This window comes from Mobula hypostoma, chromosome 18 (assembly GCF_963921235.1).
Source record: "Mobula hypostoma chromosome 18, sMobHyp1.1, whole genome shotgun sequence".
NCBI lineage: Eukaryota > Metazoa > Chordata > Chondrichthyes > Myliobatiformes > Myliobatidae > Mobula > Mobula hypostoma.
The window spans coordinates 26,463,762-26,490,210 of NC_086114.1; the positions used below are offsets into that span (position 1 = coordinate 26,463,762).

Genomic DNA, 26,449 nt, shown 5'->3' on the forward strand with positions numbered 1-26,449 from the left:
AACTCCTAAGGAAGTAGAGGAACTGTTGTACTTTCTTCTCAATTGCACTTGCGTACTAGGCTCAGGACAGGCCCTCTGAAATGATAACACCTAGAAATTTAAAGTTGCTGACCCTCTCCACCTCTGATCCCCAATGAAAACTGGCTCATGAACCCCCGGTTTCCTCCTCCTGAAGTCTAATAATGAGTTCCTTAGTTGTGCTGACATTGAGCAAAAGGTTGTTGTGACACCTCTCATCCAGATTTTCAATCTCTTTTCTATATGCTGTTTCATCACCACCTTTAACTTGACCTAGGACAATGGTCAGCAAACTTAAATATGGCATTGGAGCTTTGCTTAGCCACACAGTCATAAGCGTAAAGCGAGTAGAGCGAGGGCTAAGCACACAACCTTGTTGTGCACCTATGCTGATGGACATTGTGGAGGAAATATTGCCAATCTGAATTGACGATGATCTGCAAGTAAGAAAATTGAGGACCCAGTTGCACAACGAGGTATTAGAACAAGGTCTTGAAGCTTATTATTGTGAGGGGATGATGGCATTGAATGCTGAGCTGTAGTTGATAAAGAGCGTCCTGATGTTTGCATCTTCACTGTCTGGATGTTCTTGGGGTGAATGAAAAGCCGATGAAATGGCATCTGCTCTGGACCTGTTGTGCCAGTAGGCAAATTGAAGTGGACCGAAGTTGCTTCTCAGGCTGGAGTTGATATGTTTCTTCACCAACCTGTCACAACACTTCATCACTGTGGATGTCAGTGCTATGAGACAACAGTCATTGAAGCAGGTTATCATGTACTTCTGAGGCACTAGAATAATTGAAGCCTGCTTGAGGCAAATAGTTACCTCAGACTGCCAAAGCAAGAGGTTGAAGATCTCAGTGAACACTCCAGCCAGTTGATCAGAACAGATTTTTAGTGCTCAGCCAGGTATACCATTTGGGCCAGATGCTTTCCATGGGTTCACCTACCCCAGAACTCCTCAGAGTCAATTGACATTTGCTTTGACGAATGCTTTTGATTGCTTTTCTCTTTCTTTTACTTTGGAGTTTTTGAAAACAGAGTTTGGCTCCTTTCCTACAGCTAATTCCCTGTGTAGTTCTTGGAAGATGAAGATTGACTCATCTTTCTCTCCTACCCACCAAACTCTCTTCATCCACACAGACATTTCTTACGTATTTTCATATCATAAGCTGAGGGTATCTACCATGTTGGTCTATCTTCCTGCTTTCTATTCATAATTTACCAGCACATGATACACTGTATATGAGAACAGCTGATCATTCTCTGTATAAATATCCTGGTTGGTTTCCAGGAACACTTGTATCAAGTGGCTGCAGTATGTGCAAGCATCTGGCAGCTGTTATTCTAATAAGAGAACTGCCTTTGTGTATGTGGTGATTTCACCGACAATTACTGCTTGTAAGTACCAATAAAAAAAACTTCCATGATATAATTAGAAATTCATTGGAAGTGGTTTAAAGATCGATTCTTGTCTAGTCCATTTATTGACCATATGGCCTCTGCCTGCTCTCTGTCTGCTCCCTAACAGCCATTGAGAGAAGTATGGACAGGTTACAGATCTCAATTACATCATGCTCTCCACCCTCAATTTCTCATTTAATTGGTTGGCCTGACACAGTTAGAGTAACAAGAGTGCACATTGTTAATCTGTCCATTTTAATCCCTGTGGTTTGGATCACTGGTACACATGTTGTCTTGCATCTCTCATAGATTCATGCTGATATAACTATTTTCATCATGATACTGCAAAGAATTAATTCCCAACAAGTCTATATAGTTGGTAGCTTTACAGAAACAGATTACAAAGTTACAGATAATCCCTGAAGCCGATACCAATTATTTACTGTGCCTTTTTGGAAAAGGAAAAAATAGTCAATGTTCAACCAGTAAATGACTTTATGGTTTTTTATAAAATCCGAGTTTTATATCTTTGTTTCCAAGCCAGCTGTTACTGGGAATGTTACATGTTTTATCTAGATATTCAGATGTAGGATTTATCACATGACAACACGGCAAACCTTTTGCCCCTAAAACTGTGGACTTGTAAAATTAAACATATAGTAGATTCAATTTAGCATTTGTAGTTATACAGACCCAGACCCAGCATTGATGCACCTCAGTGTACTTAACTTATTTTTTAAGTGCAGTTAGACTTTGGTTTGGGTGCTGTCATTTATTCAACCTGTTACTAAGTACGCTTATATCTGTCAATTGAACAAAACTGAATTCCAGTTACCTTTGTGTAATTTACTGGCAAAGATTCTATTTCTTGAGCAGTTATCATCGTGCTGTGGAATGTTGATAATTTCTTTCCTTTTAGTTGGAAGCAATACCAGAATCACTCAAGAACATGCTCCTGGTTATGGATACAGCTGGCATTTTTCACTGTGCTGAGTCAAGGACTGGTTATTCTCAGCTTTGGGAGATTACGTGGGAAAGAATAGATTGCTTCTTGCCTCAACTAAAGGATGAACTATTTAAACAAACGGTTATTCAAGGTGAAAAACTTACATTCCATGTTTAACTCTTGAATGCCTGTCTTGCACATAGATTAAAGTAGTTAGAAATGATTATCCACATGTCTGTTGAATATGAACTAGGTCTCTAACATGTCTATATACTAAGTAATTTTGGTGACAAAAAAGGTTCAGATTTTTTGCCTAACTCCTATTGGGATCGTTCTAAAATTGACTGATCCATATCAGAGAAAGTAGAGATGATGTGCTGGCCTGAAATGGCAGAACCAAAAAGTAATGTAAAATTTATTCCAATCTTTTAGCTGGCAATTGATGCAAATAAAAATCCTGTGAATCATATTGATAATCAGATTGAAGAAAATCTGAACTTCAAGTTCCTTCAAGTTAATCGAAGATTTTGCTATAAAACAACTTAAAAATGATCAAGTACTTTGGCACCTGAATTTTTCAGGGCAAACAGGTGGAAACTGGCAGTCGTCCGCTGTATAAAGGGCAGAGTTTCCATATATAACTATATAGCAATTACTGCATGGAAACAAGCCATCTCGGCCCTTCTAGTCTGTGCCGAACTCCTACTCTCACCTAGTCCCACCGACCTGCACTCGGTCCATAACCCTCTATTCCCTTCCTGCCCATATATCTATCCAATTTAACTTTAAACGACAACATCGAACCTGCCTCAACCACCTGGAAGCTCATTCCACACGCTTCGTCATTTGGAATGGAAAAAGTTGCTGATACTTAAAATCTGAACTAAAACAGAATTCTGGAATCACTCAGCAAGTGAGGGAGAATCCAATAAGAGAAGAGGGTAAAGTTTTGGGATGATGGCGTTTGATCATAGCTAGGAAAAGCTATAAATCGGACACGACTATAGAGGAGGAGAGTGGGAAATGAAGGTAATATCATAGGTTGGAGACTGAGAGGGATGACTGATACAGTTAGTGTTTGTGTTGGCTGAAAGAGGGTGCTGAAGACCTATTACAGCAGTTTAATGTATGTCAAACAGAATTGGAAATGCGGGATTCAAGCTGCTGGAGATCTATAATAAAAGAATACTGGAACAGTGTCAGGTCAGGTAGTAGTCATAGGAAAGAACAGTGTTGCACATTAACATTTTTTGTGTTGGACCTGAGTACTTCTGTTATAAGCTGGAAGAAATGATTATCTGAAATTCAGTGTTTTGTCCTATAGCCTGTAAGGTGCCTCACTAGATGAGCTTGTTCAATGCTCTATTGGAACAGTGTGAGAGGCCAGAAGCACATCTGAGTGAGAATGGGCGGGGGTTGAAATGAAAGGAATCCTTGGGAGGTGTTCAGCAAAACACTCATCCGATCTGCACTTGGTTTTCCTATCATCAGAGACCACATTGTGACATCAGATACAACGTACTAAATAGGAACAAGCAGTAATTTGCTGCTTCACCTTGAATGAGTCCATGGATGGTGGATAGGAAAGGGGTTAAAAAGGTAGGCTCTGTATCTCTTGTAGTCACATGGAAGGGAATCCTGTATTGTGGAGATCAAAAAGTGAACCAGAATGTTGCCAAGGGAACAGTCTCGGAATTCTGGTGGGTGGGGTGGGGGGGGAGAGGGAGAGAGGAATTTACAGGATATATCTGGCATCATATTACAGAGGACTTCCTGTTGAAAATGACAGGCAAAGAATCTCTAAGCTTGATTTGGGTAGGAGATGAAATGAGAGCAGAAGTATGGAAATTCAAACACATTTGGTTGAGATCCTGGTCTGGGTGGAGTGGAAACCATGGTTTAGGCAAATGAACAATCAAAAGCACTGGAATTAGAGGTCAGACAGAGTCAAAGCCTCTGCTCCATTTCAAAGATCAGCAACATGGATCTGCTCAGATATCGAGTCAGTGGGCCAGCAAACCAGTGAGGACAAAGGCTGATCTCCCCCCACACCCCCCAATCAGTGAGTCATCTGCATGTTCTGGGATCAGACTTCCATGGCAAGTGATACATGTATGCACAACTGTGTGTGTGTGTGTACGGATATATATAGTTGTTTGTTGTTATTTTCTGCGCCTTCTGGCGCATCGGGCGACAACCTTACTGCTGCTTTAGCATGTGTCTGGTGTCTGGTTTTCATAAGGCTGAGTTGCTAGTTCGATGCTCAACCCAGCATGGATGGAAAGCATGCAAGGAGCCAGCCAGTTTCAAACCCAGGACCACTTTCTTCAAAGTCCAGTGTAGATCCACTATGCCACCGGCCAGCTCTGTATACATATTACGTGACCTGTACTTCCTCCACATCCTTGTCTCTAAATCCTAATCTGACACCCCCCTTAATCCCCTCTGTCCTCCAGACCTATTAAAGAAAAACTAAAAATTAATTCTGAGTGGATACACTCCATTTTTGTTGCAAATCAGTAACATTAGACAAGGAACTAAATAATCCAATATTAACCAATTCTAAAACCAAAATTGTATTTAGCTAGAGTGCACACAAATAGTAAATGTATAAATACTTTCACCGTTTAATATTCCCCATGAAGCCACGTCTTCCACTATCTGGTGATTTGTTATGTATCCTTTTCCTCAGAATTTCATTCCCTTTACCTCACTGGAGAACATTACAATATTCTTTTCCACCCTAATTATTACTACAGTATATTGTGTTCAAATTGCCCATTTCAGTACAATTTTTCAGTGATAATCCACTGCTTGTTTTAGAAATTAGGTGTTGACTACCCAGTGTATCCCTTGAAGTATTAGCATTGCTTTTGGAATAACAGCTTTGGTATTACAGGAGCCTCGAGTATTATTTTGGATAAAACAATGCATATTTTTAAGTAAATTAATTTTAATTTGCAGATCCTGTCCTTGGTGTACCAACAGAACCATGTCCTAATTCAGTGCAGCATCCTAGCAGTGGACAAGCATCTGTAGTACCAGGATCAGATGCAAATCCATCTGGTCAAATTGCAGCATCAGAAAATCTCACAGAAGCAAGTGCAAAAGGTAAGTTGGAGCCATTTTGTTAAGTAATTTTACCGAGCTCAAGGAGCTTTTAAGTACCAAGTCATATCCATCTTTCTTTTATAAAAATTAACTGAAATTAAACTTCAGATTTTGTTATAGTTTTTTGCCTTAAATTGTCAATTTTTCCTCTATGTTGAATCACTGAGCAGTGCCACTTTCAAATTCGGTCAGTCCAGTCATTCTGATCATGTGGTTTGAGTGAAAGTTCTGTAGCAGAGCTTGAGCACATACATAATGTTGTTCAGCAGCTGTTCAGATGAGCTTTAAATTGCATGTATGGTGATAAATCCCAAACTCTCATGAGGGTGAAGAATTCTGCCAATGATTTAGCCAATGTTTAATTGCTCAGAAAAATAAATTGCAGTGACTCAATGCATTTTCAAGGCTTTAGTGGCCTTGCTGGCCTGTTAGTGAAAGCCACAACTTAGTAACAAAAAAAAAATCAAATAACCTTGCTTCTTGTTCCAAGAAAATTGTTTATGGTTGTGTCGAGAGTAACAATTAATACTAAAGTGTTTTGGGGAAACAAAAGCCTGCTCCAGGAACAATTCAATTCATTTTACGCCCTTATTGATATGATAAACGTTTTAGAATGTATGTTCCTTTTTGTCTTGATTAAACCATTTTGATTATATTATAATAGAATTCCAGTTGATAAAAATTGAGATTACAGAAAAACATTACTCAACTGTATTCTTACTGTACAAGAATAATAATTTGGTTTAAGATCAACTAATAATTCATTTTCCCGACTATTACTGCTCCCTTTTACACAATATTCAGATCCTTCATTAACATGTATATGTTCTGGTAAAAGATTTTTTTAAGAGACAGATTTATTAAAATTTCTCCCTTATATGCTTGGAGCATATTGTTCACTATAAATTAATATTTTGCCAGATTTGACATTTGTTATACCATGTTCCTGACACTTTTGTAGGCTGCTGGAGCACACTTCATTCTAACTACTCAGGGTTCATATTTACGCCAATAGCATTAATTCATTATGTAGAAACAAATGGGGGAAGGCCTCTCAAAACTTACATTTGCAAAATGTTATGGTAGAAATAGTAACTTTAACTCACACAATATAGGATTTAAAACCTACAACACATAACCTCCTTTTGGTACTCAGTATAAAGTTAATTAGTTATCTATGTTAACATCAATGTAGAATTTTATACTACAGCACAGAAACATGCCCTTCAGCCCATCTGATCAGTGCTGAACTATTATTTGGCCCAGTTCTATCAACCTGCACCTGGGCCATAGCCCTACATATTCTGCCCATCCACATACTTATCTTAAATGTTGAAATTAAACCCATGTGCACCACTTCTGCTAGCAGCTCCTACCACACACACCACTCTCTGACTGAAGATATTTCCCTTAAATATTTCAACTTCCACCCTTGGCGCACCATGACCTCTAGTTCTAGTCTCACCCAACCTCAATAGAAGCTTGCATTCACCCCATTTCTACCCCTCATAATTTTGAAAACCCCTGTCAAGTCTCCCCTCATTCTCCTACACCCCAAGGAATAAAGTTCTAACCAAGTCAATCTTTTCCTATAGTTCAAATCCTCAAGTCCCGGCAACATCCTTGTTAATTTTCTGCATTATCGTTCCTGTAGGTAGGTGACTAGAAATGCACACAATACTTCAAATTAGGCCTCAACAATGTATTATACAACTTCAACATAATATCCTAACCCAGTACTTTGTACAATTTTTGACAGATGATATGTACATTCATAGGTTTTATGTAAATTATTGTTAAATTAATAACTCATAATCTCACTAACAGGATCATTCTGTAAGCCAAAACAAACATGTTGAAATAAAGGTGAGGGAGAGATCCAGCCCATCTCATGCTAAGTGTGGAGTGCAAGATAATTTATGGTCAAATAGCCGCTGGGTCATGAGCAGATTTTGTTACAGTGTAATTCGGTTAGTTATCCAAGCAATGCAAGAGGGAAATTTCAAGCAAAAGCAATTTTTCTGTTACAAATCAAGATTGTGATTTTCTGTACTGATTTTAAAAGATGGCAATTGAAACCCACAAAATTGGCCCCAGTATACTGTGAACAGATTATCCATTTGTAAGCCAATTTGTGCTCTATGAAGGTCTTAAAATCAAGCATTTTTGGCTTCTTACAAATATTTGATAAAACTGGCTTATCTACAATAAATTAAGTTACTAAATAGTATATGCACTTTTTAAAAGTAGTTGCTTATGACTGTTATATGAAAAAATAAGCCCTTAGTAAAAAGACATTTTCTGGTAAACTCACTTACACCTCTATAATAGTACTGGTTGTCTTTTCAGTACATTGACATTATACAAGGGTCAGGTCACTCATCTGAGTGCTACTGGTACCATGTAACCCAGTACTGCCTGTTGCATGGTCGGGTGGTCGGCGATTAAACCGGCTCCTCCACCAGGCTTGCCTGGTGAGGAGGCTGGCTAGACACCCTGCAGGACGAGAAACAAGACCTGTCAAAGGGTGGATGAACCCTCTCGTAGGGTCAACGGACATCTAGCAAACACGTTCCGTGAAGCGTGGAAAGGGCATCCCTTTCATCAAAGCTTGGTCTGGCCATTCACTGCAACAGAACTTCCCCCAGCCATCTTGGACCCCACCATGCAGCTGGATCCGGGAGGGGATTTCGAGAGGGTGGGTCTGGGCCTGTGCAACTCCCTACTCACCTAAAATCCACTCATGCACATGCTGTTCCTTTCTGAGGAGTTGGGTACCACTCCACTAACTGACTGAAAAGAACCATCATCACCCTATGGGATGAAGAGCCAGAGAGCAAGGGCCAATACAGGTGTCCCCCGCTTTTCGAACATTCGCTTTACGAAACCTCACTGTTACGAAAGACCTACATCAGTTCCCTGTTTTCGCTAACAGAAGGTGTTTTCACTGTTACGAAAAAAGGCAGCGCATGCCCTGAGCAGCCACTCCTCCCCCGGATTCAGAACCGCATTCTAGCCAGCATTGCTTAAACACGTGCCTGTGAGCATCTGTTTGCAAGATGAGTTCTAAGGTATTGGAAAAGCCTATAAGAGCTCGTAAGGGTGTTACACTTAGCGTAAAACTAGACATAATTAAGTGTTTCGATCATGGTGAACGAAGTAAGGACAAAGTGAGTTTGGCTTGTGGAAGTTGAAGATGATGTTGAAGAGGTTTTGGCATCCCATGACCAAGAACTGATAGATGAAGAGCTCATGCAATTGGAAGAGGAAAGGATAACGATCGAAACCGAATGCAGTAGCGAATGGACTGAAAGTGAAGTTGTCCAGGAACTGAACGTGATGCAACTGCGAGAGATTTTCGCTGCAATGATAAAGTACGACTTTAATTTTGAAAGGGTACGTCAGTTTAGGGTATATTTGCAAGATGGTTTGAGTGCTTACAAAGAACTCTATGATGGTAAAATGCGCAAGACTAGCAGTCAAGCAAGCCTTCAGCAGACGACAAACCTCGACCTTCGACATTGAGGCAGGCAGACATAGGAGATGATGACCTGCCTGCCCTGATGGAAACAGACGAGATGACACCCCAGTGTCCCACCACCCCAACCCCCGGGCCACGGATGGTTACCAATTCGTGGAGAATGTAGCGGTGGCGGGGATGCACCCAGCACATCTTTAAGAAAAAAGCTGAAATAAACAAGCTAATTAATTAGGTGCCGCCCGGCACGTAAATGTCGACCCAGATCAGAGGCGATTGACGCCACTGTACCACCCCAACCTCCGACGACTCAGCCTAATACACCATCATCAGTGTGCTGGATGTCTTCTGGATTCCCATGATACTACACTGTACATACATTATTTCTACTTTATTAGGCTGTGTATTTTTATGCGTTATTTGGTATGATTTGGCAGCTTCATAGCTTAAGGGTTACTGGAGAGCACTTGCGTGAGATTTTCGCTAGAGAACAGTGCAGGCAATGATTGTAGAGAAGTATTTCTACTTTATGTAGGCTGTGTATTTATCATATCATTCCTGCTTTTACTATATGTTACTGTTATTTTAGGTATAATGTGTTGTTTAGCATGATTTGGTAGGTTATTTTTGGGTCTGCGAACGCTTACAAATTTTTCCCATATAAATAAATGGTAATTGCTTCTTCGCTTTATGACCTTCTGGCTTATGAACCGTTTCATAAAAATGCTCTACTTTCGGATGGTGGGGGAAACCTGTAAAACATATTTGGGTTTACAACAAAATGGAATGTTTTGTATGGAAACCTAAATTATATCAAATAACAATGGAATTTTATGTGTCCAATACTGCACCTCCTACCACACCCCAAACACATCCCATTTTTGTGCCTTCACATTAAGACTATTTACAATGCCAGTTCCTGGCATGCCATTCATCATGAATAATCAGCATCTTCAGGATTCAAAATTTGGTCTATGCAAAGTTACTACTAAATATAATTACTTTCCAGGTGCATTGTTCATAACCTTTTAAAAAAATTCTCAGTAAAGTGAACTTTTATTTTTCTTCTCCTCAGATTCTGAAAATGTACATGTTGGAGGGACTCCCAGCCTTACTCCAGTGTCTACACCAGTGAAGATGAGTGTTGGGCCAGATGTCAATCAGTCAGTCACCCAGTCTCCTTTAATTCTGCACCCTCTAACTTCATCGCTTCAAGTTGGCGTTCCACCTATGACTCTACCTATCATACTTAATCCAGCTTTAATTGAAGCTACATCTCCTGTACCATTGTTGTCCCCACCTCGTCCTTCAAACACATCTACAGCATCTGAGGTGAATTAGTTGTTCTAGCTTGGAAAGTATTCACTTTACTTAACATGTACTTTACATTATGACTCATTACTTATATTAGTTTTGTTTTACAGTTTCTCATCCTTTCAAACCAGTCACTGACATTAGTGTGCAATGTGTAGTGAAGAAACCATGCATCCACCATTGCAAAGTAGCATTATAGCAGGGTTTTCTTGTTTGGAGCATTAGCCATATTCAGCACCAAATAACATTGAACAGCCACTGTAGAGTATAAACAAATGCAAAACCTGTCTGTGGTACACGGCAAAATTTTATTCCCTGTCTCCTGTTATCACTATTTCTAAACTGCTGGGTGCCATGTTATAACGAACATAAGAATTCATTTGTTTTTCTTTTGGCTGCAAACTCATGTTTTAAATCATCTATATAGTAGCCCTTAATGTAACTGATCTGTTTAAATAATTTTCAGAAGTGACAATGTGAAGGGCTACAACAGGATCCTGATACTCAGGTTGCATAATTCAAAAGAATTAATACATGATTTTGTTAGTAAAATACATATTTTAAAAAAAAATACCCTGTAGTAGGACCCAAAAATAAGATAATCGAATTGCTCCAGCCTTTCAAAACCAGTTTTCATAATAGCATCATTTGAGTAACTTATTTTCTTTCCCATGTCAAATGTAATGTAAAATTGTCAACTTGATTTTCATCACAAACTAGTGATTTCCTCTATTTTTGGTTTGTATTTCCCATTGTCCTGAAATGTTTATATTCTTCACAGTAAATGGGAGCTTACTGTAAAACATTAACAATGTATAAATATAAATCAATTTATAGTTGTTAAGATTTTCACTTGTATCATTATATTTAGAGATGTGAAATTGTAATATAAAAAATGCTGGTGGATATGTTGAGCCTTGCTTTACAATCCTTTCCTGTTTGCTTTCCATTAAGCCTGGATTAGCTGTAAATGACCCAACACTTGATAAATAGGCATGAAAGGCCAAACCTTGTGCAATTCGAGACCAACAGAATCTATATTTAAAGTCTTTGTTCCAGATTTTGTACATTTCACAATGATTTTAATTTAATGGTGATGTGTGGAAAATATCAGCAAGACTTACTGTGGTTATGGTAAAACTTAAATGATCTGTCCCACATTCATTGGACGGGAGAGGGATGGCAGACAGTAATGTATATAAAATAATGGTAAAAAGAAAATTTAAATGTACTTTTTACAGTAATAAATATCAAAATGTAAAGAATTTAGCTCTGGTTTGTTGATTTAAATAGATGCTCTGTTAGCAGTTGCTGAGGACTGTATACATTGTTTCATTCATTATTGAAGCTCTATTTTTAAAATATTAAATGATACACAAGGTATTATGCTTAAATAATTTTTTTCCTAAAAAGCCTGCCTGGGCTAGGAAGGTCACAAAAGATCGGTTTGCACTCTGCAGTTCAATTCGGTGATATCTACCCTGCAATAAACTTTTGAGATAACTTAGTATATACTTTATTTTATTATCTTGCTTCAAACACTTCTTTTGCTAAGGCATTACAGCAGTCCTGATTATACTAATTGGTATTTTTCAGCTGAAAAGGGAGAAGTAGTGTCTATAAAAAGTATTCAACTCCCCCAGCCCCAGAAGTTTGCATGTTCCATTGTTCTACACTAAATCCCAGTAGATTTAATTTGGCTTTTTTTTTTGACATTGATCAACAGAAAAAGACTCTTTCTGCAACTCAGGAACAGTGAAGTTGCTTTTTTTTGTCCTTTCATTATTAATTTCACTGAAGTATGATGACAGAAGATGGCCTTTCAGCCCACCAGGTCTGTGGCAGCTTCCTGCAAAGCATTCTCCATATCACTTGTTATTTTGCAACTTGTTTTGTGCCCAGCCACTCACCTGATTCTTTTAGCCACTTACATCTTGCTTGAGGTGATTATCCTATTGGGGCAGGTGGGAGGGGAGAGATCCACATGGTCAAAGTCAGTACCAAATTCATGTCACTGTAGCAGTGAGGCAACTGCAACTTGGGTAAAGCTGGAAATGTACATGTATGTATACACATTTCATATCAAATTTTGTTATGCCTCAAACTGATGCCACCAAGCCTTAGCTGACACCGAGAGAATAATGTGCTTCTAAATAGGATGTACATTGGATAGGAAGCCTCTCATCTTCGTCCACCATTTTCAAGGATTCTTTTATCTTAGTATCATTGTAAGATCAGAAACACATCCAGATTTTTTTTTTAAAGTTTTATTATTTAAAAAAAAGCTGTCAACACTATCAAACTACAGCAAATGGTATTAGGAGACATAATGCAGCCTGATTGCTGTTTCATTACATACTGGAATGTGAAACCAAATGTACTAGCTTAACAAAACAAATATTTAAAACCACAATTTCATGAAGTCAAAATCTTCTAGTATGATATATTTTCCACTAGACAGTTAAATGTCACAATTTTCTTTTAAAAATCTAAACTTTTAAAATTTTAGTAAAATCACAAAAGAACTGTAAAAGATGCACAGTATCAAGGTTGTTTTCTGATTTTTTTTCACAAGTAAATTTCAAAACATTTTCCTGATTTGGGAGGAGTGCTATAAAAATGTAATCAAAAGTTTACACTTCAAACTTCAGACCATGTTTGTGATCACAGAACTCATACTTTGCACCTTCTCTTACTTTTTAAACGCACACTCACACGCACACTTTTCTGCATTGTTGGACAAAATGCTGTTTAAAATTCCCAGCTTGTCATTTAAAAAAAAAGGTTACTTTATGTCAAGTTTTGCCATTTCCTGCACATAGATACCAATACTTTCACTGTCAAATAGGACAAAAAAGATGTTCTTCAATGATGATGATGCTGTATTAATAAAATAATTGGAGATGGCCTTGAGGATGAGCTGCGCAGCAATGTGCTTCGGGAAGCAATTTCTGAAGGTAAAAAGAAGATTAACCATTAATTCACTGATAATACTTCATTAATGATGTTGCTTTTTCACATTACTGCTAGTTGTGTACCAATGAGCTGCAAAAGACAAAATCTCGTAATGTTTCACAGCTAGCAATGATTAGACTAGTTGCAGTACAATGTACAATTTTAGATATTTATGTAGAAGGACAATTCTGAAGAAAACTACAAATTCAACAAGGGGACGGGCAACTATAAAAAGTACATTGACGGATATCAGAGGGGGAAGGAAAAATGCACAGCATCTATTTAAGGATTTTGCTGCAGTGAATCTGACAATTTTAAATCGTCACAAAAGAATAAAAGAGGGGCTGGATATCGAAGGGTCTCGGCCTGAAACGTCGACTGCGCCTCTTCCTATAGATGCTGCCTGGCCTGCTGCGTTCACCAGCAACTTTGATGTGTGTGGCTGGATATTTACTTTGCTTTCCAGAGAATATTAGGAGACTCCTGAAATTTTTGAGCGAGAAGTAGATAAATATTTGAAACAGATGGAAGTAACAATTCAAACCCAACTTTTCCCTGTTTAAGTTTCAAGAACTAGCATACTATGCTGTGGTTCTCCTCTATTGTAAACTTTAAAAGCAAAATTCTTATTCCTTGCATGGATTTTTTCATCCAGCTTTAAAAATCATTAAGAAATACTTGCTGGTAGCATATAGATCAACTTTTTTCCCCCCCAATATAAAAATTTCTAGGATTGTTACGCTACAGTTGAATGTCGCTGGCTGCACCTGGTGTCAGAATCAGGTTTAATATCACATGTTGTGAAATTTATTATAGCAGTTTATTGCAATACATAGTAATAAAAACTAAATTTAAATTCCCATGGGGGCTTCATCTTTTTTGTCCCTTCTATTTCTCCATAAACAACGTTCCTGGGAAGGTTTTGTGCCAGCAATAACCTTTAGTGCAGAGTCAGCACAAGAGAATAACTAAATTCAGCAAAATTATCAATTCCAAACTAGTGATACAAGTGTTCCTCTTCATATTTCACAATTGTTTGGTCTTCTATTTGTTCATGAGATTAACAAAGTTATTACCAATAAATCTTCAATCTGAACATTGTAAATTACTTCTAGTGCAGCTGTACAGGTTCCATGAAGAATGTTGACAATGTAGGTTTTCTATTCCAGCTGTTGATGTGATAGTTTCAACGGAGAAGAGCAGAGATCAAATGGAAATATTCTGATCACGTATTTGATCCTTCACTTCTTGTGCTCTTTGGGAGCAACACTTACACAAAAGCTTATGTATTTAAATACCTCTAGGCATTTATGTAATCCATTTTGAGCTGGAGTCCAGCTTGGTATCCAGTTGTGCACAGTCCAGAATATTGAGGTTCAGCTCCACATATGAAATGCCACACATTTTGGAAAAGTGACCGGTTGCTCTCTTTGCCTTTTTAAATTCAGTTTTTCATTAACTACTCCATTTAATACTGTATAAATGTGTAACAACTTAAACTACTATTTTCCTATTTTTTCATCTGCATTAATGTATTTGAACATTTCCACTCTGTAGCTGATCAGAGGTATTTAAAATAAAAGTACAAGTCATAATTTCTGTGCTGGTCATGTTTTTTTTCTTTTTCCTAGGTATATTTCAAGACTACAATGAGATTAAAATTTTGGAAATGTTCATTCTCAGCCATTGTTTTATGTTAAAAAAAAAATCAATGGTTATGTTTATTCATCAAGCTTGTTTGAGGGATCAGGAATGTTCTAACTAATTAAAGAGTTAGAACAAGGTAAAGGAACTGTTGGATACCAAAGGTGGTGTCTTTCAAGGCACTAAATAATGGCAACTCACCCTTTCTAACAACAATCTTCAAGGTAAAGGAAAATGTTAAAAGTGATGACCACCATAGCAGAAGCATTTGAACATCCTACCTTGATTGGTTTGGAGACCGACCTGAAGCTTGAGAGCTGGTCCTGTCCAATGACATGGAAATCAACCCCAAAAGACAAAAGAGTTTATTATTAATTTTACGAGGAGACTTCCCCCCGCACTCTGGGGTGATCTTTTAATGCTGAGCTTCCACTGTGAAGCTTGCACAGAATTAAAGCAAAAAAAAGGCCTTTTGTTGGTGTTTGTGCTTTGCACAAACTTATTTCCATCTCACTGCCAAGATTGATGTGAGCATTTAAATTGTAGCCGATGGCCTAGTGATGTTCTTTAAACAGCAGGTCATCCTCATTATCATTGGTCATCAATTAAATCTGTGGGATTTGGGCAGACAGGGAACACTAAATCTGTTTAAACTTTAAGCCGAAACCAACCTGACAATATTAAATGGCTGTAAAGCAAGAGAACTGTATTTGCTAGACACTAATGTAGTAGCAAACATTTGCAATTAAAGGTCCTCCACAAACTTTTTACTGCCTTATTTATTTTAATTTTTTTTTTTTAAGCGTGTCATACCAGACATTCAGCCATTCTTGTCTGGCACGTGGTGTCGGGATTAACCGGGTCACGTTATAAACGTTCCTGACTTGACTCTTGTATTTTTATGAGGCCAAGTGGCTAGCTCAACACTCAACCCGGCACAGATGGAAAGCGTGCTCGGGGGTGGCCTGACCTGGATTCGAACTCGGGAACCTTCGCTCCGGAGTCCGGTGCTGATCTCACTGCGCCACCAGCCGGCCATTTATCTTAATGAAATCTATCTAGAGGAAGATAAATCTCTTCTCTTTAATAATTATTTCACCATTATTTTACTGTACATGTATGGTTATTTAGTAATGCCTCCCAGTTTCCTAATTTTAATCATAAAATATTACAAATTAATGATTTGAATAAAGGCAGTTTAATTTTACAATAAAAATAATCTTTAATAATACATTCTGCCAAATCACTTTCATGCCTTACCTCCATCTCCTTATCCAGTGGTTAAAAACAACTTTGCAGGGAGGGCTAAACTAACAATCTGGATCATTTTTGATAGCAATGTGATTACACAGAATTTCCAGTTTTCCCACTATAATTCCACCTGCACTCAGATATTAGATTGATTCATGATGCCCAGTGGCAAAAATCTAATTCCTGGAGCTTCCCTGCAATTACTCTAGCAGAATGGGTTCAGTAGCTCCAGTCATTTCAAAGGAGACAACAGCTAGGGGCAATGTTAAGTTTGATGTGAAAATTAACATCTGGTGTTCATTCATGTCATAGAATAACAAATTTAAAGTTCTGACAACCAGTAATATACTGTGTCAAGCCACTTTTGGGGCAGGGGTTGCCATTCACAGCAACCTAATGATAAGCACCAGCTTTGGAGACTTGTTTGCTGCTGATAAGTATTAGCAGGGCAACAGTGGCTGCAGAGTCATTGTGTTCACAAAGTCTAGCCAGTCAGAAATAACCCATGTGCTATAAGCGAACCATGAATTATGTTGTACAGCACAGGCATTTGCTTTAAACCACCAATTACTGTTGTACATTCAGCACACTGAGGCTCGAAGCTCTGCAATTTCCCCTTGAACTATTCTTCCCGTTTCAGATACTGTTTATAACCTACCTCAACAGCATCTGCTCATACCGATTTTTACCCTGACACTATGAAGGCTTGCTTTGTATGTATGCAATTCAGTTACAGGTCAGCTTTCGGCTTAAATAGACTGGATTTAAATTGAATGGCATGAATTTAGGAACAAGGAACTACATCTTATTTGGTCTTTCTTTACAAAATTATAGTCCTTGCTTGGCTGTACAGCTGATTTACAGCCCCTTTTCTAGTAATCAAGGACCAAAAAACATTAGTCAAAGGATGATGTATTCAATTTCATCAGTAGTACCAAAAAGAGTAACAATTAAAAATTTTAGAATTATAAAGAGACACTACAAATATTTTATCTGCAGTATACTGGTAATACACTTGGTGATCTTGCTGCCCTTTCAGACATGTGCGGCAACCTCAATTTTTTAAATGCATGCAAGCGTAAGTATATTCAAATAATCCATGGAATTTTGGACTAACTTTTATGATCAGTTTACAAATTCTCAGATGAAACTTGCTACATCTAAAGGCCTTGTAGCACACAATCTTTAAAACATCGTTTTAGAAAGCCACAACAGGTTACTGTGGTAACCCAAAATCACTATTCTGAAAGTCCTAAGTAATCAAAGGTTGTACAGCAGTCCACAAGACACCTCCAAATGTTGAAATTACTTGTTTAGTTTGCACTATAGTACTTAAAGCCTCAATGTAACATTCATCCTCATATCAACTGCCCATCACTTGAAAAGTGCAGAAAACTAGTGGATCTCCTCCGTAGTGTTATGATCTTACTCCATGAATATATAATTTCTGCGAAGACTGGTAGATTCCATGATCTTGCATCAATTAACTTCATGTGTGGACTCATTTGTTTAAATCAAAGCCTAGCTGAAAGGGTTGCTCTCATTTTCACTAACCCATTCATTTTTCAGATGATACCAAGTTAAAAAAAATTGTGTTGGTCACAATCCATGGCTTAAACATCAGGACCTTCTGGTGAATCTTCCTCATACCCTCGAAGAGGCCACTCTCAAGCACTGGATGCTTCTTTTAAAACAAAAAGTCTTGATCCACTCAGCTGGCATTTATTTAAAAGAGCAATTATGTCAATCTAGCAATTCTATCTGCTACTTAGCTACATTATTGATGTTCTATATATATGACACATGAAAATAAATTAAAACTCAGTTTGGAGAAAAGAATACCTAATATCAGAACTGAGTGTATTGTAGAACAACATGGTCACTGCCATGAACTTCGTTAATTTAATAATAATGAGGATTTTGATGGATTTGTTACCTCACCCAACAAACATGTTGAAGGTTGCCAACTTAGAAATTCTGATTGAAGTAAACTCAATCCTTTCCCATTCTGACAATTCTGAGAGGAAGTTGCAGTGTTAGCTTTGACAAGACCCCTCCCCACCACTGGGGCCACTTGTCCAGTGTATGTAGGTTTTTTAGTTGGCTATCAGCTGATAGGAAAAGTAATGAATTCTGCACGAGCAGTAAACATGGGCCAAAAAAAAGGGTAGGGTATTTTTCTCTGGAAGCATTCACATTACCACAATACTCATCAGTAGTAGCTTAATTAATAGCACTTGTCGAGTTCCACTCCAGGGACAGCAGCACAAAAAAAAATGATACTCTAATACAGCAAAACTAAAGCAAAGCTGATATTGTTTATTCAATATTTATGTCATTTTAAGTGGAGATAAAATATCCCATGGAGCCGTTTTAAAGAAAACCACAATGGATATTATCACTAACCTGCATTAATTTATCCTGCACTCATACAGCTGACCTGGTTGTACTTGCATAGTTATTTCACAGAGTCAGTGTTAAAATTGTTTACTTATTAAAATGGACCATAAGACAATAGAGCAAAATTAGGCCATGCAGCCCATTGAGTCTGCTCCACCATTCCATTATGGTGGTTTTCTCACTGGTAGCACCAGATAGGAGGTACAGAAGCCTGAAGATACACACACAGCAATTCAGGAACAGCTTCTTCCCCTTTGCCATCCGATTCCTAAATGGACATTGAACCCTTGAACACTAGCTCACTTTTAAAAATATATCATTTCAGTTTTTGCATGATTTTTAATCAATTCAGTATATGTATACTGTAATTGATTTACTCATTTTTAAAATTTATTTCTTCTATATTATGAATTGCATTGAACTGCTGCTGCTGTTAACAAATTTCACAACACATGTCAGCGATAATAAACCCGATTCTGATTAATTATCCCTCTCAGCACCATTCTCCCGCCTTCTCCCCATAACATTTGAAGCAGATTCCTCAAGAACCTATTAACCTCCACCTTAAATATACCCAATGACTAGGCATGAGCAGCAGCCTGTGGCAATGATTTCCACAGACTCACCACTCTCTGGCTGAATAAATTTCTCATCTCTGTTCTAAATTGACATCTCTCAATTCTGAGCCTCTGTCCACTGGTCCTAGACTGCCCCACTATAGGAAACACCCTCTCCACATCCACTCTATCTCGGCCTTTCAATATTTGATGGCTTTCATTGAGAACGTGCGCCCCCCCCCACCCCCATTAGTTCTAAACTCCAGCAAGTACAAGCCTAGACACAGCAAAGTCCTCATGTTAACCCTTTCAATCTTTATTACTTAATTACACTTTATTCATTCTGCCTAAGTGCATGGCTGTGCACTTCTCTACACTATATTCCATCTGCCACCTCTTTGCCCAATCCCTCATTTGCCCAAGTCCTTCAGCAGATTCTCTGCTACCTCAACACTACCTGCCCCTCCACCAATCTTTGTATTGTCTGCAAACCTGGCCACCCAAGCCATCAATTCCTTCATCCAAATTATTGACATATGATGTGAAAAGAAGCAGTCTCAACACCGATCCTTATGGAACACCACTAGTCATCAAGAACCAACCAGAATATGCTCCATTTATTTCCAACTCTTTGCCTCCTGCCAGTCAGCTAGCTGTCTTGCAATTCCAGAGGCCTCTTGTTAAGCAGCTTCACAGGCACCTTGTCAAAATCCAAATAAACAACATCCACTGACTCTGTCTATCCTGCCTGTTATTTCCTCAAGAATTCCAACATTAGTCAGGCAAGATTTCCTCTTCAGAAAACCGTGCTTACTTTGGCCTATTTTATCATGTGCCTCCATGTACCCCAAATCTCATCCTTAATAATATGGCTCCAACATTTTTCCAACCACTGCAGTCAGGCTAACTGGATTATAATTTCCTTTCTTCTGCCTCCCTCCCTTCACAAAGCTTGGAGTGACATTTTCAATTTTCCAGTTCTCTGGAACCATGCCAGAATCTAGTTATTCTTAAACCATGCCTCCACAACCCCTTCAGCTACCTCTTTGAGAAAGCTGGGGTGAGTCCATCTAGTCCAGGGGACTCATCTACCATCTGACTTTTCAGATCCCCAAGCACCTTCTTAGTAATATCAAAAGCACTCACTTCTTCCCCCGACACACTTGCATATCTGACATTCTGCTGTTGTCTTCCACAGTGAAGACCAACACAAAATATTTAAGCTCATTTGCCATTTCTGTCTCCCATTACCACTTCAGTTATTTTCCGGCAGCCCAATAACCACTTTTGTATCTCTTTTACTTGTTATATATCTGAAAATAACTTGCACCTTCTTTTACAATATTAGCTAGCTTACTTTCATATTTAATCTTTTCTCTCTTTATGGATTTTTAGTTGCCTTCTGTTGCTTTTTAAAAGCGTCTCATCCGTCTACCTTCCCACTAATTTTTGCTGTATTATATGCTCTGTTTTTTGCTTTTATGCTGTCTATCACTTCCATTTTCAGCCATGGTTATCTCATTCTCCCTTTAGAATAATACTTCATCTCTGGGATACAACTTTCCTGCACCTTTTGAGTTGCTCCTAGAAACACTGGTCATTGCTGTTCTGCTGTCATCCCTGTTAGTGTCCCCTTCCAATCAACTTTGGCCAGCCCCTCTCTCATGTCTCTGTAATTCCCTTTACTCCACTGTAATATTGATACCTATGACTTTATATTCTCCCTCTCAACTGAAAGATGAATTCTATCATGATCACTGCCTCCTAAGAGTTCCTTTGCCTTAAGCTCACTAATCAAATCTGGGTCATTACATAACACTCAATCTAAAATTGCATTTCCCCGACTGGGCTCAACTATAAGCTATTCTAAAAAGCCATCTCCTTGGCATTCTACAAATTCCCTCTCTTGGGATCAAGCATCAACCGATTTTCCCCAATCTCCCTGCACACTGAAATCCCCCATGATTAGCCTTAACATTGCTCCTTTTACATGCCTTTGCTATCACCCATATTCCGGCTACTGTTCAGGGGCTTGTATACAACTCCCATCAGGGTCTTTTTACCCTTGCAGTTTCTTAACTTCTATTCCAATGTTACCTCTAAGGATTTGATTTCATTTTTACCAACATAGCCACCCCACCCCCTCTACTTGCCTTCCTGTGCTTTTGATGCAATGTGTATCCTTGGCTGTTAAGCTCCCAACTATGCTCTTCTTTCAGCCACAACTCAGTGATGCCCACATCATACCTGGCAATCTCTAACTGTGCTACAAGATCATCTACCTTATTCTGTATACTGTGTGTGTTTGTTAGGCAAGATACGGAAACTCTGGAAGATCTCGTCTTCCTGACAAATACATCTGATAAGTGTCAAGGAACTGGAGTGCAGCTTAATGCTCATACAGGAAACTGAGGAAATGAAAGATTAGCGCTACAGGGAGAAAGTTGCCCCTAAGTTGCAGGAGGCAGGCACCCGGGTGACTATTATGAAAGGGAAAGGAAATGGCAGTCAGTACCAAGTACCTCTGTAGGCCATTCCCCTCAATAAGTATATCACTTTTGATGCTGTTGACCTAATGAGGGGAGGCACAGTGACAGGTCCCTGGCATGGAGTTTGGCTCAATGGCCCAGAAGGCAAGAGGGGAAGAAGAGGAGCACAGTAGTGTTAAGGGATTGCATAGTTAGAGGAGCAGACAGGAGATTCTGTGTATGTGAAAAAGAAACCTGGGGTATTTTGCTTCCCAGGTGCCAGGAATGTCTCAGACTGGGTCCACAACAGTCTAAGGGGGGTGGGGGTGGGGGTGGGGGTGGGGTGCTGAGCGGCCAGAAGCAAGTATTTTGCACCAGCTTTCACTGTAGAAGACACCAGCAGTATGCCAGAAACTTGAGTGTGCCGGGGAACAGAAGTGAGTGCAGTTGCTACACTAAGGAGTAGGTGTTTGGGAAACTAAAGGTTTGTAGGTAGATAGGTTACCTGGACCAGATTGACTTTGCTCCAGGGTTCTGAAGGAGGCAGCTAAAGAGATTGTATAGGTATTAGTAATGATTTTTCAAGGATATCTAGATTCTGGACAGTTCTGGAGGACTGGAAAATTGCAAATGTCACACCACTCTTCAAGAAGGAAGGGAGGCAGAAGAAAGTAAATTACAGACCAGTTAGCCTGAACTGAGTGGTTGGGAAGATGTTGGAGTCAATTGTTTAGGGGGGATTTCAGGGTACTTGCTAGGCTCACAATAAAATAGGCCAAGGTCAGCATGGTTTCCTTAATGGAAAATCTTGCCCAACAAATCTGTTGGAACCTTTGGGGAAATAACAGGCAAGATAGACAAAGGAGAATCAGTGGATGTTGTGTACTTGGATTTTCCAAAAGCCTTTTGACAAGGTGCTGCACATGAAGCTGCCTAGCAGCAGGCAGAAGTGGGAATAAAGGGGGCCTTTTCTGAATGGCAGCCTGTAACTAGTGGTGTTCCGCAGGGATTGATGTTGGGCACACTTCTTTTGTTACATTGTATTGTCAATATTTGGATGACAGAACCGATGGGTTTGTGGCCAAGTCTGTAGACGATACGAAGATAGGTGTAGGAGCAGGTAGTGTTGAGGAAGCAGGGAGGCTGCAGAAAGACTTGGACTGATTAAGAGAATGGGTAAAGTGGCAAATGGAATAGTGTCGGGAAATGTATAGTCATGTACATTGGTAGAAGGAATAAAAGCATAGACTGTTTTCTAAATGGGGAGAAAATTCAAAAATTCCAAGGTGCAAAGGGATTCCCTAAAGGTTAACATGCAGGTTGAGTCACTGGTGAGGAAGGAAATTACAATGTTAGCTTTCATTTTGAGAAGACTAGAATAGAAAAGTAAAGATGTGCATTATAAGGTACTGGCAAGGCCTCACTTGGAGTACTGTGAGCAGTTTTTAGCTCCCTATCTAAGTACGTGCTGACATTGGAAAGCATTCTGAGGAGGTTCACAAGAAAGATTCTGGGAATGAAAGGGTTAACATACGAGAAGCGTTTGATGGCTCTGGGCCAATTCTTGAATGAGGAGGACCTCATTGAAACCTACTGAATATTGAAAGGTCCAGATGGAGTGAATATGTCATACAGTGGGGGAGTATAGGACTAGAAGACACAGCTTTGGAACAGAGGGAGTTTTATTTAGATGATGATGAGGAATTATTTAAGGCAGATTTTGATAAGTCCTTGATTAGTCAGGATGTGAAATGTTGTAGGAAGAAGGTAGGAGAATGATGTTAAGACACAAATGGGTCAGCCATGAAGTGGCAGAACAACTCAATGGGCTGAATGGCCTATTTCTGCTTACATGTCTTATTGACTTCCAGCTTTTCACCCTCCACCTTTAGAATGCCTTGGACCCGATCTGAGGCATCCCTGAGCATGGCACCTGGGTGGGAACATGACATCTGATTGTGGGTGTGAAACAGACAAAATCTGCTTTCTGCTCCTCTGACTATTGAATCCTCTACCATTTCAGCACTGGTCTTTGTCCCTACCTTCCTCTCTGAGCCACAGAGCCAGACTTCTGGTACTACATCTTCCCTCCCAAACAGTACCCAAAACAGTATACTTATTGAGGAAAAATGGCCACAGGGGTACTCTGCACTGGCTGCCTATTCCCTTTCCCTCTCTTGACAGTCACTCAGGTACCTGCCTCCTGCAATATAGAGGCCATTACCTCGCTGTAGCTCCAATCTATCAACTCCCTTATTTTCTCACATCTTCTGAAGGTCATTCAGCGTTAGCTCCAGTTCCTTAACAGTCTCTAAGGAACTGCAGCTCGGTGCACTTCGTGTAGATATAGTTATCTTGGAGACTGGAAGTCTCCCAGAGTTCACACATGTCACACAAAGAACATACCACTACCTCTGGACCCATTCTCAGTACACTAGTTATGTTCTAACAGAAACAAAAAATACTTACTAGAAACTTAGTTAAAACATTTGGGTCTACTTGCCCAAACCAGAGGCCCACTCACACAATGGCCACTCTGCTCACCCCCCACATTTTTTTAAATATTGGTGCCATGTTGATTGCAGCCCCCAAAAAGAAGCCAAAAGCAGCTGAGCTCTTATAAAACCTAGAGGTGCATCACCAAACAAATGACCTCTGGTGCTGATTGCTTAAGAACTTGAAGGCATAATTAAATAGAATCCTTTATAATCTCTAGTCTTTAGATTTTCTTTAAAATGTCTCCAAAGGAGAGAGGAATGCTTCAAATAATCTGACAGCCTTTTGTCTAAAATGAGGGATTTGGAGCTTCATTTTAAAATTTCCCTCTTCAATGTCTGTTTAAGCAGAAACCTAGACCTTGCATTTTCTGAACCAACAGAATCCTGGGAAATCATAACCAATGAATGGCACATCAAATTCTTTAACTTATAAATGTCAATGGAAATTCATAGTAAATGATCATAATAATCTTTCTCAATTGGATAGTGCCATATTTTTCTTTTAAAAGAACAGTCAAATTCATTCAAAATACCAGTGCATGTTCCAATAATTGTGAACATACCTCTAGTTTAAGACTGAAAATACAATACCTGCTGCTGACAATGGATGGGAAAGCAATTGATTTCAGTTTCTTTTCATCTGCTAAGGTCAAGCAATTCTTCACAGTTTTTTCCAGTTGCTCTTCACATTTATCCATTCCCCATTGTGGGATATTACAGTGAATGATGAATTTGGCTGGCAGTCCAGGAGCCTGACCCAAAACAGCTGTAATAGAAACAAAGAATTTAATACTTATGAACTCAACAATCTAAAAATTGTTGGCAAGGCAGCATTTAGTAACCATTCCTAATTCCTTAAAGGGTCATATGATCTACTCCAGCTTCAATTCCTTAAATTCTGAAAACATGACCTGAGTCACTTCCCCTGTTCCAGTTAAAGACTGCGCCAGTAAGTAGCAACTCTGAGTGTGCAGTTCGGATGGGAATCATCAAATACTTCGTTTAGGACTACTACAGCTGAAATCCATAGTCACAGCCATGGATATTTCAATAAGCAGCATCATCTTTAAGATGTTTTAAAAAAATCTATCAATATTTATAATTGGTGGACGACAGACAGTGCACTGGGGTACTGGTATGATTGAACTGCAGATGCGTCAGACCTCCACTCCTGACTATCCTACTGGCAAACATACAGTCTCTGGAAAATAAAATTGAAGACCCCAAGAGCAACACTGCAGTACCAGAGGGGCATCAGGCATTGCAATGCACTTTGCTTTATAGGAGCAAGGCTGTCACCCACCATTTTGGACACAATGCTACATTCCAACATTCACGAAAAAGACAGCAGCTTTTTCCCAGGGCTGAAATGGCAGCCACAAGAGGGCACAGGATTAAGGTGCTTGGGAGTACGTACAGAGGAGATGTCAGAGGTAAGTTAGTTAGTTAATTGTTGTTTATTTTTTAAAAATGCAGAGAGTGGTGAGTGCGTGGAATGGGTTGCTGGCAATGGTGGTGGAGGCGGATACAATAGGGTCTTTTAAGAGACTTTTGGATAGGTACATGGAGCTTAGAAAAATAGAGGGCTATGGGTAACCCTAGTAATTTCTAAGGTAGGGACATGTTCGGTACAACTTTGTGGGCCAAAAGGCCTGTATTGTGCTGTAGGTTTTCTATGTTTCTATAAAGGCATGTCAGCCAATTCTTAAAAAAGTAGGTTTGGTGAAGTATGGTTTATGATCATAGTGCACAGATGGCCACACTTTGGACAGTCCAATCACTTGGCTGTACTTCGACTCCCAGCATATAGGCAGAGACTAATTATCGCAGCACCAGTGATGAAGACCAAGGAGGATTTTGTCTCAGTCCTGATCACACGACTGGGAAAACCTAGAAGTCAAATATCTTTTTTTAAAAATCTACTGAGGGAGTTTTCCACCATCATTCTGGTAGTGGTGGACAGTCAACCTCAGCTCAATGTCAGGCAGGCACCGGAAGAGCTGAGCACCATAATCAATAGGCATGAAACAGCACACCCTGACGTCTTCCCTATCATCATAGGGGATTTCAGCCAGGTCAGCTTAAAGAAGTTTCTAAACTACCAATAACATTTCATCTGTGGAACTAGAGGAGCTAACACACTTGTCTACTGTTATACCACGATCAGGAAAGCTTACAGTACCATCCCATGCCCATACTTTAGGCAATCCGATCACCTGGCTGTACTTCTACTCCCAGCAAGTAGGCAGAGACAAAATACCGCAGCAGCGGTGCTGAGCACCAAAAAGGTATGGTTAAGGGAGGTGAAGGAGGGTGCACAGGACTGGTTTCAGTTGGTGGACTGGGCAATATGCAGGGATTCATCTTTGAATCTGAATCAATACGCTACAGTCGTCACTGATATC

At 39.3% G+C, this 26,449-nt stretch overlaps 2 protein-coding genes across 10 annotated transcripts in view; one reads left to right on the forward strand and one right to left on the reverse strand.

The window, feature by feature from the left end:
* Window positions 1-11,828, forward strand: part of gbf1 (golgi brefeldin A resistant guanine nucleotide exchange factor 1) — a 290,587-nt gene extending 278,759 nt beyond the window's left edge. For 3 of the 8 annotated variants that reach the window (XM_063070614.1, XM_063070615.1, XM_063070608.1), the window contains 3 exons: window positions 2,342-2,519; window positions 5,333-5,479; window positions 10,033-11,827. In XM_063070614.1, coding sequence (XP_062926684.1) covers window positions 2,342-2,519; window positions 5,333-5,479; window positions 10,033-10,298 — 591 coding nt within the window. In that variant the 3' untranslated portion in view covers window positions 10,299-11,827. Of the gene's footprint in view, window positions 1-2,341; window positions 2,520-5,332; window positions 5,480-10,032 lie in introns of all 8 variants that reach the window. The other 5 variants (XM_063070616.1, XM_063070613.1, XM_063070611.1 and 2 more) reach the window with 4 other exon arrangements.
* Window positions 11,829-12,536: 708 nt separating this feature from the next.
* LOC134358411 (core histone macro-H2A.2) overlaps window positions 12,537-26,449 on the reverse strand; it is a 56,888-nt gene continuing 42,975 nt past the window's right edge. Inside the window, exons 8-10 of one of the 2 annotated variants that reach the window (XM_063070621.1) lie at window positions 24,636-24,810; window positions 15,152-15,193; window positions 12,537-13,222 (exon numbers count right to left, since the gene is read on the reverse strand). In XM_063070621.1, coding sequence (XP_062926691.1) covers window positions 13,057-13,222; window positions 15,152-15,193; window positions 24,636-24,810 — 383 coding nt within the window. In that variant the 3' untranslated portion in view covers window positions 12,537-13,056. The remainder of the gene's footprint in view (window positions 13,223-15,151; window positions 15,194-24,635; window positions 24,811-26,449) is intronic. The other variant, XM_063070623.1, reaches the window with a different exon arrangement.